We start from the raw sequence: 17598 nt of genomic DNA on the forward strand, positions 1-17598 counted from the left end.
TCTGGCTCACCAGTGACAGACAGACCTTCCACCAGGATCCCCAGTTCTATGTTGGCTTACCATTACTGATTTCCGGGAGGTCAAACTTAGTGAAGTCCCACCACTGGAGCCGGTAGGTAGTATTGGCAATGTTACTGGCCACGGCAGACTGTCCATCACCAATCACTGCCCCTGGTCAGGGAGAAGACAAAGAGAGCACGTTATAGATCTATCTACATATTTCCACTGCAAACAGGAGGCAAAACTGGGGTCAGGAGGAGAGGGAGAAAAGGCAGATGCTGAAGGCTGAAGACGGCTGACAAGTCCTATCTGTCAAGTCTCTATCTTAAAGAGAAACCAGACATGTTTCTGAAGAACAATTCTGCTTGTAAATACCATATTACGTTATGTTATATTAATCAGCCCCCCTTTCCACTATTACTTAACACTGACTGAGTGCCACCAGTGTGGCAACATACTATCTGGTAGGCTTAAAGAGACAATCTGAAAAGACAAATGACTTTTCATAAAAATGCTGGGAAAGAAACGTGAAAAATGAGAGGACACCGTTCACACAGAAAGGCCCCGCAGAAGAGCATTCAGTCCCTGATGTCTCTGCGGTGAGCGGCGCTCTTCCGGAGAAAGCCTCTCCTTTGTGTATGACCTTCCTCCCAGGAAAACGTCTCAAAAGGAGAGGCTTCCTCCAGGGAACAGGCAGCCAGCATTCAGCCGATTGGATAGACAGAGACAGTAAAGAACAAATGAGGTAATATTTGTTCATTTTTTCTGGACCCCTGGCATGTAACACAACAGAAATTTATGAGCCTAGCTTTTCCGCATCAGAATATTTTTATTAAGGCAATATTTTATAACCCTCCTGCCCGGCCCCACCCCTACTCCAGGAGAACTTCCTTGAATCCAGATTCACTTGTAAAATCTCACGGTTTAACTTTCCCTGAGATATACGCTTCTGTATGACATTTTTTACCTTGGTAACCAATTAAATAAAAAATGGATTTTTTTTTTTAAAAACAGGGTGACACTTTAATTTGCAGTTGTATTTCATTTTACATGAACATGTCATTTCTTCCTCCTCCTCCTTCCGAGGTGCGTTTCATACACAACCACCCTTCTGATCAGACAGAGCCAAACCCTCTTGGGAGAATAGAACGTTCGTATATGCTGTACGAGCTAAACGGTGTTTTCTGCTGCAAATCAACTCCGATTTTGAGAAACTGAACTTGTTAGAGCTGACTGGCCTTGGAACAATGGACAACTCTACACCCAGATTCTTCCATATTCTTCCATCTTCCTCCTATGCATGTCACTGCAAGAAGTTTTTTTTTACCCCCTTCTCCTTTTAGAGAGCTTCATTTATTGCTCGGCTCCTCCTGGTATTTCCCTATTCCTTCCTCAGATGGTCAAGACTGTTCAGAGAAAAGACGATCTCCATACAAGTCATGAAATATAAGAACAGTACTCTGCTCGCTGCCCCCCAGGAACTGCAGGCCACTGCATGAGAACTCTTTTCGAACAGTAGTGAATTGGTAGACTCCTGTTTCAATTTGTTAAGAAAGGCACACACAACAATTCATTTCCAAGATGATGATACTTCTACCAATGGATTAACATATCCTCAACATGGGCAGTCCTGCCCCTGTGGGGGTGAAAACTAGTTCGGAGTCGGGGGAAAATCTTGAGAGAGTACAATCCCCAGGTTCCCATCAAAGTACTGCAGTATCTGAGCAGATATGCAGCATATCTGTGATATTAAAATTTCATGGGAGGGATTGATTAGGGGAAAAGTGTCTAAAAAGGCTTCTTCGGAGGGTAATGATAAAATAAAGGTTGAGAAATACTGTTCTAGATAAACCAATACCATCAAAATAATACGTTCCTTAAAATCTTGCAGATTCAAAGACAGTCCAAAATGGTCATGATTTCTCCGAAGGCCTAAGCAAGACAGCATTTGAGTGGTCTGTCAATGAGCCCACTGACCTCAAACCCCTACTGAGAGCCCTGGGGCATATCACTTCAATGAGACAAATACATGCCTTTGCTTTTAACCTTTATAGAAAATTCTGTAATGATGGTATCTGACTTGGGAAATTTTGCTGAACCTCTGGGTCCTGAGGAGGATAAGCTACCTATAGGACTTTCTTAATAGGAACTTTGTTGATTTCTCCAGGCTTCCCTGACAATGAAAATAATTCTTAAAATTCCAAGGTCCACTTCCCAGGAAAAATTACTTACTTTCACTTGGACTCAGGCTCAATTCCACTGAGTTTATGAATTGTTCCTCTGGTTTGGTTGATACCAACCTCTGACCACTAGTCTCTCTCAAATTACTTTAGTTCCTTAAAATTTCCTTCAACTTTTAGCAGACAAGCACATAACCCAAAATGGAAGAAGCCAAGTTGATTTTCTTGGTATATGATGAAAGAAATGCTAGTTGCTAATAGGGAAAAAAAAATCTGAAGAAACAAACTCCATATTGTAGGAGCTTAAAATCTGGGGAAGAGGACGAGAGCTACAAACAGGAAAACAGTTACAGAAAATACCAGATGCTTTAAGAGCACTGTGGCTCTATCTGCAACTGGAACGCAAGTGACTGAGACTCCAACCCACAGCTCCAGAAGTACCCCACAGGTCCACGCCTCAAGAGACATCTTCTGGAGAATAGCTGGGCAATAAAACCATCATGCGTGGTCGGACTGTGGGGAAGAGACTGGGGAAGTATTCTCTGCCAGTGGTGCCAGAGTGCTGAGGTGGAATGGAGCCTGGCACCTGGGAGAGTTGATTTTCAGGGCCGTGTAAACACAGATTAGGGAGCTAAAGATGCTAGCAACAGATTGGAGTATCGTCACCAGGTTCTCTTCCATAAGAACTGCAGGCCAACTGAGCCTGTCTCTTGGAAACATCAGGAAGAAAAAGTATCACCTTATTAAAAAAACAGTAACAAAAAACCCCCAACCATTTAACAGGCCTCCGGCCGCTAAGCTGAAGGTATAGGAAAGGTGCCAGAGTGAATTAATGGACGGAGTTACAGCAAAGTATTTACAGAGGAGGCACTTAGCCTTGGTGACCAACCCCTGACAGCACGGTGAGGGTGAGGGCTCGAGGTTTTCTCAGTCACAGCAGAATGGAATGAGCGAAGACTCAGGGTTTCTCAACCTCCGCAACTGGTATACTGGGTCAGGTAATGCCGGGAGCCAGCGGGAGGAAGTCTGGCCGTGGCAAAGGTCATGAGGAAGGAGGCTCGGCATACGCAAAGGCGGGATCGAGCCTCAGGAGTCCCCCTGGAAATTCTCGAGCATCTACCCCCAAAACCAGAGTCTGCCTACTTTCTGCTCTCACCTACACCTCTGACTTTACGGGGGGCTGTCCCCCACTACCTCTCTCTGAAAAAAGAGTTAACTTACAGCTCCAGTTAATAAAGTTCCTGGGTGTGATAGTATTTCAACCTACGAACTCCTTTGGAAGTCCTCTAGCCTGCCTGAATAGGTTCTTCCGGCCACATGTGATTGTTCAGAGCCTCCCAACTGTGAGAGGCATGAGATGTTCTAAACTGTCTAAATACAGATTCCTTTGAGCAGTTAAAAGATTGATTAGAAATTGTATTGGTGAAGGGTTTTTCACTTGTTGGGCCAATGTTTGCTGCTAAGTCTCCATATCCCTTACCTACTGTGTCCCTGGCAGTGTATTGATTAATACAATTGGTGTAAGTAGTAGCTTTAATGTTTGTAACCTGGGACCCTTGAGTTAATTCTTTCTCTTGTTATAGCCCACCACACCTTTGCCCTGTAGGAATGCAACTTTATCTAATGCTTTTGGAGGGTGGTGCCTGACTAATCACCTTTAGAGAAAAATAAGTTTTCTGAAGAAAGGATCTTAAAATGTTGACAGGCCCCCTGGCCAGAAGATGATGTAATTCACCTCAACTTTTGCATATGATAAAGTTTGCAGGAAGAAAGCCTGGCTTACTGCTAACTCTACCCCTTCCCCCATTATCCTCCACGCACAACTTAAGGTATAAAACTACTTTGGAAAATAAAGTGCGGGCCTTGTTTACCGAAACTTGGTCTCCCCATGTCATTCTTTCTCTCACCTTCTGGCTGAATTATTCAGCCTCTTTTCTCCACTGAATTTTCCTGCTGAGGTATCCTTATTCTATTACTCTTTATATCCTTAATTAACGTTTAATTAAGCAATTGTTTCCTGACCCTCGCCGATGCCGTCCCGCTTCGAATTCCCTGGAAGGTAAGCCTTCCTTTAGGGGTGGGGTGGGTCTTGTGCGTGCTGGGATGCTCAGGACTTGTGCTCATGGACTGCCAGGAGCACACCACCCCTTCACACCCAGCTGTGACCACCAACAATGTTCCCTGGGGATCAGAATCATTCCTGGCTGGGAAACTCCAAGTTAGATAAAACACAGCCTGTATTTTAACTTCAAGATCAGTGTTCATAGAAAGCAGTACTACTGGGATGCTCACTCACTGCTAAAGGCACCAGAACTGTAGGCGACACCGATTTTGGAGAGAAACTAACAAAAGGCACACAAATATTCCTTCGGCAAACTTCCAGTCTCCCATTTTGGCCACGGATTAGAGTCTGCCTTGAACTGGGATCTTATGAGTTACCTGTTTTTAACGTGGTTTCTGAGAATATGGGCTTCAGAATCAGATGGGTCTGACTTTGACACTTACTGCTAGTATCTATATTTGTATGCCTCTGTAAATTAATCTCTCTGAATCTCAGTTGCCTTATCTGTAAAAAGGAAATAAAAATCCTTTCAATTTACAGGGCTATTTGGAAAACTCACTGAAAAAATACTTGTAAAGTGATGGCAAATAGTAAGTGTCTAATAAATGTTATTGTTGCTGAGTGGCTAAGCTGGGTCTGACACTTCCGCGACCCCACGGACTGTAGCCTGCCAGGTTCCTCTGTCCATGGGATTTTAAAGGCAAGAATACTAGAGTGGGTTGCCATTTCCTTCTCCAGGGAATCTTTCCAACCCAGGGATGGAACCTACGTCTCTTGCATTGGCCAGGCAGATTCTTTACCACTGAGCCACCAGGGAAACCCATCTAATAAATGACTGCCATTAAAATTATTTTAATTATTTACACCAATCTCTACATGCTCTTCCTCTGTAGGTATGGCTCTGTAAGCAACAGCTCAGAGACAGGTTCTTGTGTAAGAGACGGGTCCAAATAGTGTGCCAGGACCAAGAAAGGGAAGCGCTTCATTTCAGAATTAGGAGCAAACGCGTAGGACCTAGATTCCTTAGGAACGTTCCCCTTGAAAGACAGCTCAAGCAAAGACAGTCCACATACTGGTCCACAAAACACACTGTAACAAATTTAAAAGGACTGAAATCATTCAAAACACGCTGTCAGAAATCAAGGAAATTAAACTAGAAATCAGTAATGGAAAGACAACTGGTAAATTCCAAAATACTTGGAGATTAAGCAACACACTTTAAATAACACATGGCTCAGAGAAGACATCTCAAGAGAAATTTTAAAATATTTTGAACTAAATGAAAATGAAAATACAGCTTATTAAAACTTGTGGAATACAGCAAAAGCAGTGCTTACATGGAATATTACTGCTTTGAATGCATACCCTAGAAAATAAGATCTAAAATCAATAATTTAAACATCTAGTTTATGAAATAAGAAAAAGAGCTAGTTAAATCCAAAGTAAGCAGACGAAAAGAAATAATCAAGATTAGAGTAGGAATCAGTGAGACTGAAAACAGAAAATCAATAGGGAAAAAAAAAAAACCCCAATGAAACCAAAAGCTGGTTCTTTGAAAAGATCAATAAAATCAACAAATCTTTAGCCAGGCTAACTAGAAAAAAAAAAAAAGAGAGAGAGAAGACACAAACTACTAATATCAGAAACGAAAGAGAGGCTATCACTACTGATTCCATGGACACTAGAAGAGCAGTAAAGAACTTTACAAGTAACTCAATGTCCACAAGTTTGATAACCTAGGTGAAATGGACCAGTTCCCTGAGAGACAGTCTACCAAAATTTACACAAGAAGAAATAGATAACCTGAATAGGCCTGTATCTAACACACTGAATCAATCATTAGAAGGCTCTTAAAACAGAAAGTGCCAGGCTCACGTGGGTTCACTGGTAAATTCTACCAGACACTGAAGGAAGAAATTACACCAAATCTCTATAACCTCTTTCAGGAACAGAAGTGGGACTGCTTCTAAGGCCAGTATTACCCCAATACCAAAACCAAAGACAATGAAGAAAGAAAAGCTACAGTCTAATATCTTTTATGAACACAGAAGTAAAAATTCTCAACAAAATGTTGGCAAATAAAATACAATAATGTATATAAAAGAGTTATACATACCTGGGAATTTATCCCAGGTATGTAAGGCTGGTTAAACGTTTCAAAATCAGTTAATATAATCAGTCACATCAACCTGATAAAGAGGAAAAATTGTACGATCACATCAACAGACGCAGAAAAGGCATCCAACAAAATCCAACACCTGTTTTGACAAAAACTGTCATCAAACCAGAAGAGTGGGATATTTCTCGATTTGACAAACAATGTCTACAAAAAACTTGTAGCTACATTTAAAGGTAAGGAAAGATAGCTTGACCCTTGAAAAATATGAGTTTGAACTATAAGAGTCCAACATACACAGAGATTTTTTTCAACAAATATGTACAATGGTACTACATGATTTGCAGGTGGCTGAATCCAAGGGCATGGAAGAGCAGGTATGGAGAATTGACTAGAAAGTTATACATGGATTTTCAACTGTGTGGGGGTCCGAGTCCTTTTCCTTCACACTGTTCCAGAGTCAACTGTATATGCTTTCTCCCTAAGACTGGGAACAAGCACTTTTCATCCCTCCCCTTCAGCACTGTACTGGAAGCCTACTAAATGCAATAAGACAAGAAAAGCACATAAGAGGTATATTGATAGGAGAGGAAGAAACAAAACTTTCTTTGTTCACAGGTGACATACTGTTTATGTTGTGGTTGTCATTGTTCAGTCCCCAGTCAAGTCCAGCTCTTTACAACCCCATGGACTGCAGCGTGCCAGGCCTCCCTGTCCCTCACCTTATCCTGGAGTTTGCCCAAATTCATGTTTGTTGCATCAGTGATGCTATCCAGCCATCTCATCCTCTGATGTCCTCTTTTTCTTCTGCCCTCAATCTTTCCGAACATCAGGGACTTTTCCAATGAGTCATCTGTTTGCATCAGATGACCACAATGCTGGAGCTTCAGCTTTAGCATCAGTCCTTCCAGTGAATATTCAGGGTTGATCTCCCCTAAGATTGACCGGTTTGATCTCCTTGCTGTCCAAGGGACTCTCAGGAGTCTTCTCCAGCACCACAGTTTGAAAGCATCAATTCTTTGGCGTTCTGCCTTCTTTATGGTCCAGCTCTCACAACCATACGTGACCACTGGGAAGACCATAGCCCTGACTACACAAACCTTTGTTGGGAGAATAACGTCTCTGCCTTTCAACGCACTATCTAAATATGTCATCGCTTTCCTGCCAAGAAGCAATCGTCTTCTGAGTTCAGGGCTGCAGTCACCATCCGCAGTGATTTTGGAGCCCAAGAAGAGGACATTTGTCACTACTTCTACCTTTTCCCCTTCTATTTGCCATGCAGTAATGGGGCCAGATGTCATGATATTAATTTTTTAAATATTTAATCTTAAGCTGGCTCTTTCATGCTCCTCCTTCACCCTCTTCAAAAGGTTCTTGAGTTCCTCTTCACTTTCTGCAATTAGAGTGGTATCATCCACAAATCCCCTTCATGGATCACTGCCTTGCTGTGGTGAAGGGGCTTGCATAACTGAATGAAGCTATGAGCCCTGCCGTGTGGGGCCACCCAAGACAGATGGGTCACAGCAGAGAGTTCTGACAAAACATGATTCACTGGAGGGGGAAATGGCAAACCACTCCAGTATACTTGCCATGAAAACCTCATGAGCTCTTTAAGTAGAAAATCTCAAAAAATAAAAAAACAAGCAAAAACAAAACAAAAAACTCCCGGAACTATGAAGGTTGCAGGATATAAGGGTGATACACAAAAAGTCAACTGCTTTCCTATATGCCAGCAACGAATAAATGGAATTGAAAATCTGAAGTTAAAAATACAATACCATTTACATTAGCACCAGAAAAATGAAAACTTTACATATAAATCTAACAAAACATGTACAAGATCTATCTGATGAAAGAAATCACAAAAGATCTTAAAATATATGGGTGAGATAGTCCATGTTCATGGATAGGAATACTAAGTACTGTTAACAGACTGTCAATTCTTCCCAACCGGATCTACAGAATCAGTACAATCCCAGTCAAAATCCTAGAACATTACTTTGTAAATATTAGAAAACTGATTCTAAAGTTTATATGGAACTGCGAAAGATCTAGAATAGCCAACACAATACGCAAAGAATGAACCCAAATTTGGAGGACTTATCTAATGTCAAGACTCACCATAAATCCACAGTCATCAAGATAGTGTGGCACTGGCAAAAGAATATGTCTATTCTAGACGTTTGTCTAGATCAATGAAACAGAAAAAAGAGACCAGAAATAAACCCACACAAATATAGTAAACTGATCTTTGACAGAGAAGAAAAGGCAATTCAATAGAGAATCAAATCTCTTCAAAAAAGCACTGAAACAACTGGATATCCATCTACAAGGTAGACAGACGCAAATCTTACACTTAAAAAAAATTAACTCAAATTGGATAGACCTAGATGTAAAACACAAAATTCTAACTCGTAGGAGATAATATAAGAGATAATCTAGGTGACCTTGAGCTTGGCAAAGACTTTTAGGATACAGTCCATGAAAAGAAAAAAACTGATAAATTTTACTTCATCAAAATTAAAAACTTTTGCTCTGTAAAAGACACTGTTAAAGAGAATGAGAAGACAACAGATTAGGAAAAGATCTCTGCAAAACACTTTTACTGATAAAGGACTGGTACCCAAAATATACAAAGAACTCTTAAAACTCAACAATTAAAAAAAAAAAACAATTTAAAAATGTGCAAAGGATCTGAACAGATACCTCACCAAAGAAGATATACAGATGGCACATAAGCATATGAAAAGATGCTCAAAATCATTCCTCCTTAGAGAACTGCAAATTAAAACAACAATGAGAAACCACCACACACTTCTCAGAATGGCTGAAATCCACAACTCTGGTAACACCAAATGCGGAACAGGATGTGAAACAACAGGAACTTGTCTCTCCTTGCTGGTGGGAATGCAAAGTGGTACAGCCACTCTGGAAAACAGCGTGGCAGTGTCTTGCAGAATTAAACATACTCTTGCCATATGATCCAGCAGCCATGCTCTGTGGTATTTACCCAAATGAGCTGAAAGCGTATGTCCACACAAAACCTACACAGAGACGTTTACAGCAACTTTACTCATAACTGCCAAAACTTGGAATCAACCAAGACGTCCCTTAATAGGAGAATGGATAATTGTGGTACATCCATACAATGGAATATTACTCACTTCTAAAAAGAAATGAGCTACCAAGCCATGAAAAAACACGGAAGAAAGCATATATTACTAAGTGAAAGAATAAAAAAGTTGTATTTCACATGATTCTAAACTATATGTCATTCTGGAAAAGCCAAAACTATGGACACAGTAAAGATCAGCGGCTGCCAGGAGTCTGGCGGGAGAGAGGAATGTATAGGTGGAGCATGAGGAAACTTTTTTGGGGCAGTGAAACTATTTTGTATGGTACTATAATGGTGGATCATGTCATCATGTATTTGGCAAAACCCACAGAACTTACAACACTAACAGTGAGTCCTAATGTAGACTACAAACTTTGGGTGATGATGCTGGTTCCTGGATTATAACAAATGTACCACTCTGGGGCAGGATGGTGATGGTGGGGGAGCTTATGGATGTGGGGAGAAGGAAGAAAATATATGAGAACTGTCTGTACTTTCCATGTAAATCTGTAAACCTGAGACTACCCTAAAAAAAAAAGTCTATTATTTGAAAGAGAAAGAGCCCCCAAGATTCTCATTCATGTTCTAGGAAACAGTGGAAAGAGGAGCTGTCCATAAGCATACTGTTAAGTCATAGCAGACCATGTTCTGTTACAACCACAGAATTCTTCCTCCAGAACCTCAGAGCAAAAGAGTAAATGAGGATTATTCTGATGACAGATAATATTAGAGGAAAAAGAAACTTGAATCCAGTGATCCTGGCCAACCATCAGAAAACAATCATGGCAAAAATGAAGCTGCCAAGTCTCATTCTGAGTCAGGTCTTTAATACGCAGGCTGGAAGCCTCAGGAATGTGTCTAGGGGTAAAACCTTAACAATCATGACAGTCATATGGTAGGTGAGCTCTACCAAGTCTGGTAGCCTGCACGCATCTCTGCTTCTGCTTCTCTCAGACTCTTCTCTTCTGTTGCTTGGAAAGGAGAATTAGGGACCTTTTGTTTCCCTAGTAAACAGCTTTTTAGCCTCTCTCCAAGATCTGTTCTAGGAGCAGGAATATGAAGAGTATGATTCAACAGTACAGTGAAAATATGGAACAATAGGAATCATTAGCAAATCTATCAGAAAAGCTAATTCGGGAGGGTAGAGAAGGTCAAGTTACAAAGAAGGAAACGATTAAATTATATTTCAGTCCTATAAAATTGCTGCATTTGAGGCTGCCTAATTCAGAACGGCTGTCTCTGAGTATGCTGCTGCTGGGAAGACAGAATAAGAATGAGGCTGGGGGTGCAAACACCCATCAGCCTGGAAGCACAATCACTCTCCTTCTGCTTGGTTGTGATATGAAGTTCAGAGCCAGCTTGCTAATTGGTCAGTAGAACTGACACCAGACCCCTCGAGGCAGATCCAACTAAACAACTAATCAACTTTTCAAAATTCTTCTTAGAAATCCAGCCACAAAAGACCACACACTGTATGATTCCATTTACATGAGATGTCTAGAATAGGCAAAGCAACAGTCAAAAAGTAGATTAGAAACTGCCCAGGGCTGGAGTGGGCAGCAAAGCGGAGGGGGAGGGGGACGTGGCTGCTAATGGGTATGGGGTTTTTACAAGGTGATAAAATGTTCAGAAATACACAGACAGCGGCAAAGACTGCACGACTCTGTGAATATATTAAACCACTGAACTATATATACTTTATGCAGGTAAACTAGATGGTATGTGAATTCCATCTCAACAAGGCTATTATTAAAAACACTATTCAATACACATTTTGGTCACTTTATGAAATAAAATAAGGCAATTCCATTTTTGGTATCCTTTTGCACTTCTTTTATAATTTCAGAGTCTTGATGAGCATTTCTTTGTGCCATATTTGTTTATTGGCTCATTGTATTTCTTTTAGTGTGTGCTGCCTACCCACATATCTTTTGTGTATTTTCATGTTTGGTTATTTTTAAGTGTGGTGTTTTTTTTTAATAGATTGAGTTCTTTGTAAATTAATAAACTGGTTTCTGTTCGTAAAAAATAACTTACAGCAATACAACACAGTATTATTTGGACATAAAAAGTATGCTTCCTAAGTATATACTGAATAGCATTCTAGGAAGAACACTTCTTTGCAGAAAACTTTATTTAAATACAGTCTTTAACTTGTTCTCTGAAGGAGTATATAACAAAGCACTCTCTAACACTCACTTTATCACATTATCACCATTTAAAAAGATCTCATCTAAGACCATAGTCAATTATTCTACAGCCCGGGGACCTGGGCAGAGTTCCTGGTGGCAGATGATAAGACTTTCTCCAAAGGCAGAGATTGCTTTTAGTTCTCATTATGGTTTTGACACCGAGGAGAATGACCAAACTCTATGCAGTTTGTTTACAAGTAGCAGCTTTATTATGATATAATTCACATACCATATGATTTACCTACTTAAGAGTATATAAGTGGTTTTAGGCTAGCTCATAGCTGTGCAACCATTATCAAAACCAAATTTACAAAAACCATCACGACTATCTAATTTCAGGCCATGTCATCATTCCCCACCTTCCAAAACACCTTACCTGTTAGCAGCTACTCCCCTCCACCCTGCCCCACTTGCTCCTTTTTCCAAAGCAAGTGAAGAGATCAGTGGATCTATTTTCTGTCTACATAATTTTGCTTCTCCTGGACATCTCACATAAATGGAATCATATGATAAGTGGCTGTTTGCTTCTGGTTTCTTTCATTTAGCATAATGTTTTCAAAGTACATCCAGGTTTTAGCATGTATTGGTATTTCATTCCTTTTCATGGCTGTAACATGCCATTGCATGTATGTTTTTATAAATGAACCACAGGTTTGCATGAGAATAAGATAAGAGTTTTTATTTATAGGAAACACACTGCATGGAAACAAGAAATCATGAAAGTGCCGAGGGAAACATTTATTTCCTTTGGAAGGAAGAAGTATGTTTTCAAAGATCAAATCTGAATATACCATCTATAGCTGAAACAAACCTTCACTTTTTCCTGAGGCTAAAAAATAAGAGAAGTATTAGGGGACATAATTTTCTATAAAGACATAATATTTATGTATTTTGTTTTTTATATTCCACACGTGACACTTACATAATGTTATAAACCAATGTTAGCTCAATAAAAAATAAAACAAAATAAGGGCCTCAAAAATATCACTTGGGTGACTATAATTACAACACAGGAAATATTCTCAGTAAGGTATGTGGTCTTTCAGACTTAGACTGTTTGGTAACTGCTCTAACTGGTCACTGAAACTGATGTTGAGATCACTCATTATACAATAAAGGTTACAGACACACACACACACACAATTCTTTCCCCTCGAGTGTTCAGCTCGTGGGATCTAAGTTCCCCAACCAGGGACTGATCCTGCGTCCTCAGCAGTGGAAGCATGAAGCCTTAACGAATGGAGCACCGGGGAATTCCTTGATTTGAAACACATTTAACTTCATTTAAAGGGTAAATATTTAGTAGATACAGATGTCATTGACTAGATGTGCTTCTTTTTTGGCTGTACCCTGAGGCTTTTGGGATTTTTAGCTCCCTGACCAGGATCAAATCCAGGAACTTGGCAGTGAGAGCAGGCAGTCTTAACCACTGGAGTGCCAGGGAATTTCTGACTATATGTGTTCTTAGCAGGAACTGGGCCCCTGCTGCTGCTAAGTCGCTTCAGTTGTGTCCGACTCTGTGCGACCCCATAGACGGCAGCCCACCAGGCTCCCCCGTCCCTGGGATTCTCCAGGCAAGAACACTGGAGTGGGTTGCCATTTCCTTCTCCAATGCATGAAAGTGAAAAGTGAAAGTGAAGTCGCTCAGTTGTGCCCGACTCTTAGCGACCCCATGGACTGCAGCCCACCAGGCTCCTCTGTCCATGGGATTTTCCAGGCAAGAGAACTGGAGTGGGTTGCCATTACCTTAAACCAACATAATTTTATTGTCCAGTAAACATGTAAAGGCTCTAAAGCTCCTGCTCATAAAAAACAAGGGTAGCATTAGTCCACACACAAATCCTGAACTTTAGGAGCAGACCCAAGAAAGATACTGTTGCAGTCAAAGGCATTAGATGAGGCCAACAAAGTAATAAATTATAGTCTGTGAACTCAACAAGGATCTTAGTAAGGCCTAGAACACAGACACTATGCAACGAAGAGAAAAGGAACAGCTGTGAAAGATTTCTACATATCACAGTGTCCTCAAAATTTTTCTCAAAACAACAATTCAAACCAGGATTATGTGGCCATAGCAGAGTCAGCTTTATAATAGGCCAAGAGAAGGAAGAGAAATTTAACCAGATGGTCATCAAGGCCAGAGCTGTGGATAGAACCTTCCAATCTGGAGTAAGCAGCACAAAGAATCTGATATTATGTTTTTTAAAAATTACGGCAAAAAGCACATAACATAAAGTTCATCATCTTAGCCATTTCTCAGTGTACAGTTCAGTAGTTTTAAGTATATTCACGTTGTTGTGAAACCGATTTCTGGAAATTTTTCATCTTACAAACCTGAAACTCTACCCATTAAACAACAACTTCCCATTTTACTCCCTCCTCAGACCCTGGTAGCCACAATTCTACATTCTGTAAGTGGAAGTATGTGGTATTGTTTTTTTTTTTTTTTTTGCCACACCATGTGGCATGTAGGATCTTAGTTCCCTGACCAGAGATTGAATCCATGACCCCTGCCTTGGAAGTGCTGAGTCCTAACCACTGGACTGCCAGGGAAATCCTGGAATTAGTTTTTAACATGTCTTAAAAGAGAGAATGCACACAAAGTCATTCACAGACATGGTGTGAAATCATAATCAAATTCAGACCTACAGGAGGTCATTAGGTCTGATGGAGGAATGTAACTTCTAGTCCTGGCATGGGTATTTTCCCTTAAAAAGCCATTCGAAGAGGTCAAACAGGGCACAGGGCTCATGTCATTAGACAGAGTTTCGGAAAGTTCAAAGGTCGAGGGGCTGCCATCAGGCTACTTTGCTTCCTAATTCAGAGACTGGCAATGATTCAATCAAGCTGCCTCAGTGGTACCAGTGTCAGCGGGAGTTAGCGATGCACCGCCAACCTCAAGCAAAGGAGTAGGCTGCTCTCCACTGGGTCCTCACTCCATCCTCCCATTCACATTAAAACTCAGGATTAATCCTGACTGTTGGCAGAGTGACTGGTACCTCCTAGCTCTCTGATGTCAAGCTAAGATGCTCCCGTGTGGGTAGATAAAGACGCCAAGGACTGTTTTCATCACCACTCTGCAGACCTGCCCTTCTTCGACATATATGTCCTAATGAAGCAATTATCTACACTTATACTAATGATGTAACTGGGACAAGTAATTATGAAAGCAGAACATCCATTTTCAAAGAAATGAATATCATTACGTTTCTTCTACCCACAGACATTATTGAAGACAAAAAAACCAAATAAGCTCACAAGAACACAAGCAACTGAAAGATTAGGAGCAGCATTCCAGACCCGACAGTTCCAAACTCGATGGTTCCAAACCCCGACAGTGTCCAGGAGAAACAGAGACACACACAAAAGCCCAACAGCCCCCAAACAAAAGCAAACATCCCTGCACTGACTCCCTGCAGGCAGGAATCTCCTCAAAGCCTCTACTCTGAGAGAAGACATGCAGGTTGGATGCGAGTATGAAGATCATTCGACCTCCACTTCCACATCCCCTACAACCTGGCACTTCCTATCTTTAGGTCCCAGCAACCACTGTGCCTGGGAGGACACTGGGTCAGGCAAGTTCCCGAGAGAAGGCAGGAAGGGTGTCTGGAAAGTGGACATCATCCTCTCACTGCTGCAGATGGGGCTGCTGGCAGGGGCGCCTGGGCAGCAGAGGATGGGCAGGGACAGGGGACGTGGGACGGGGAAAGGGCTCAGGGAGAAAGAGGTGAGAGAGAAAAATAAAGAGAGCGATGACCGACTCCAGCAGTGCCCGGCCCTCACCAATCACCGGTCTCAGACTGCTGAGCTCCTGCCGCCTTTACTGTGTGCTGGACGTGCAAGTGAGAGGGATGGGACAGAGGGTCCTGGGCTTGTCAGCAGCAGGAGGAAAACAACCTTTACTGCTGCAAAGACGATGCAGATTTCAAAAGCCTAAAATCTGCAATGAAGGGAAATGGAAATGTGCTGAACGTGGGTTTGACTGGCAGCTTTCCTCATCTGTCGATCACAGGGTAATAAACACTGGGAGATGGCAGAAATGAAGACAAATGCTTTCAGCAGCACCAGTCCCCACCCTCCCCTCCTCTTCCGCCCCCACTCAGCACATGACGAGAGACTTACAGCAAGAAAATAAATCGGCTTCTTAACCAACTCTTTTGTTAAAACTTTCCTTACAGGCCACCTACACGTGAATTATTGCTCTATGAGCCCACATTCTCATTAGGGGGCCCAGTTTGTAAAGGGTGAAAAGCTCCTGTCAAATCACACCTGTACACTTCAGGGAACAGCACTACTGGGCTGAGTCAGTTGGGGCCAACGTGTAAGAAAGAGGCCAGGCTGCTCCCAGACGTGAAGGTGCAGAGGTCCCGAGCCTGTGACACTGTCTATCTCAAGCCTGGCTCACTCGATCTACAGGAGACGCTGGAGCTCCAAGGACAACACGGTGTCACTTCACTTTAATCACTGCCACATCACTATTTACCCAGGGACAGAAAGGCTGAGGAAGCTCTGAGGGCCAACAAAGATGCCCCATGGGCTTGGAGGGCAAAGGTGAAGTCTGATCTGTATCTGTGGATATAGAAGACCACACTCAAGTCTTGACTGCCAACTTCGCCATCACTTTGCAGTGCAGGAAACATCTATAAGGTGGATGACCTTACGGATTTCCCACAAGTAGGTCCAAGGGAAACACTGCGTATTTGGGACTTGTGACGTTGAGATAAAGCATCCAGGCAACTTAGTTTTTGTTAAGGGACTAGGGCTGACCTAACAGAAGCAGAAGAGATTAAGAAGAGGTGGCAAAAATACCCAGAAGAACTGTTTAAAAAAAATCGGTCTTAATTACCCGGACAACCACAATGGTGGGGTCACTCACCTAGAGCCAGACATCCTAGAGCGTGAAGTCAAGTGGACCTTAGGAAGTATTACTACAAACAAAGCTAGGGGAGGTGATGGAATTCCAGCTGAGCTATTTAAAATCCTAAAAGATGCTGCTGTTAAAGTGCTGCACTCAATGTGTCAGCAAATTTGGAAAACTCAGCAGTGGCCAAGGACTGGAAAAGGTCAGTTTTCATCCCAATATCAAAGAAGGACAATGCCAAAGCATGTTCAGACTACTGTACAATTGTGCTCATTTCACATGCTAACACTTCATGGTAAATAGAAGAGGAAAAAATGGAAACAGTGACAGATTTTATTTTCTTGGGCTCCAAAATCACTGTGGACAGTGACTGCAGACATGACACCAAAAGACACTTGCTCCTTGGAAGGAAAGCCGTGACAAATCTAGACAGTGTATTAAAAAGCAGAGACAACTCTTTGCTGACAAAGGTTCCTATAGTCAAAGCTATGGTTTTTCCAGTAGCCATGTACAGATGTGAGAGCTGGACCATAAAGAAGGCTGAGCACTGAAGAACTGATGTTTTTGAATTGTGCTGCTGGAGGAGACTTTTTAGAGTCCCTTGGATAGCAAGGAGATCAAACTAATTAATCCTCAAGAAAATCAACCCTGATTATTCACTGCAAGGACTGATGCTGAAGCTGAAGCTCCAATACTTTGGCCACCTGATGCAAAGAGCCTACTCATTAGAAAAGACCCTGATGCTGGGAAAGATTGAAGGCAAAAGGAGAAGCGGACGGCAGAGGATGAGATGTTTAGACAGCATCACTGACTCAATGGACATGAATCTTGGCAAACTGTGGGAGACAGTGAAGGACAGGGAAGCCCGGCGTGCTGGAGCCCAAGGGGTTGCAAAGAGTCAGACACAACTTAGTGAAAGAACAACAAAAGGGTTTTTTAAGTAAGGTTAAGAGGTTAGTAATTCCTAATCCATGTGGTACAGTTGCTTATAGGAAGATGGCTGAGCGTTCTGTCAAAACTACATCCTGATTCTGCTAAAGCAAACCTGACAAAAATCTTAGTAACTAGATTC

General features: G+C 41.7%; 1 protein-coding gene across 9 annotated transcripts in view; it reads right to left on the reverse strand.

The window, feature by feature from the left end:
* AMBRA1 (autophagy and beclin 1 regulator 1) overlaps positions 1-17598 on the reverse strand; it is a 172586-nt gene that overhangs the window by 41850 nt on the left and 113138 nt on the right. For all 9 annotated transcript variants that reach the window (XM_059874720.1, XM_059874721.1, XM_005216457.5 and 6 more), the window contains 1 exon segment: positions 61-171. In XM_059874720.1, coding sequence (XP_059730703.1) covers positions 61-171 — 111 coding nt within the window.

Source organism: Bos taurus, chromosome 15 (assembly GCF_002263795.3).
Source record: "Bos taurus isolate L1 Dominette 01449 registration number 42190680 breed Hereford chromosome 15, ARS-UCD2.0, whole genome shotgun sequence".
Lineage (NCBI taxonomy): Eukaryota > Metazoa > Chordata > Mammalia > Artiodactyla > Bovidae > Bos > Bos taurus.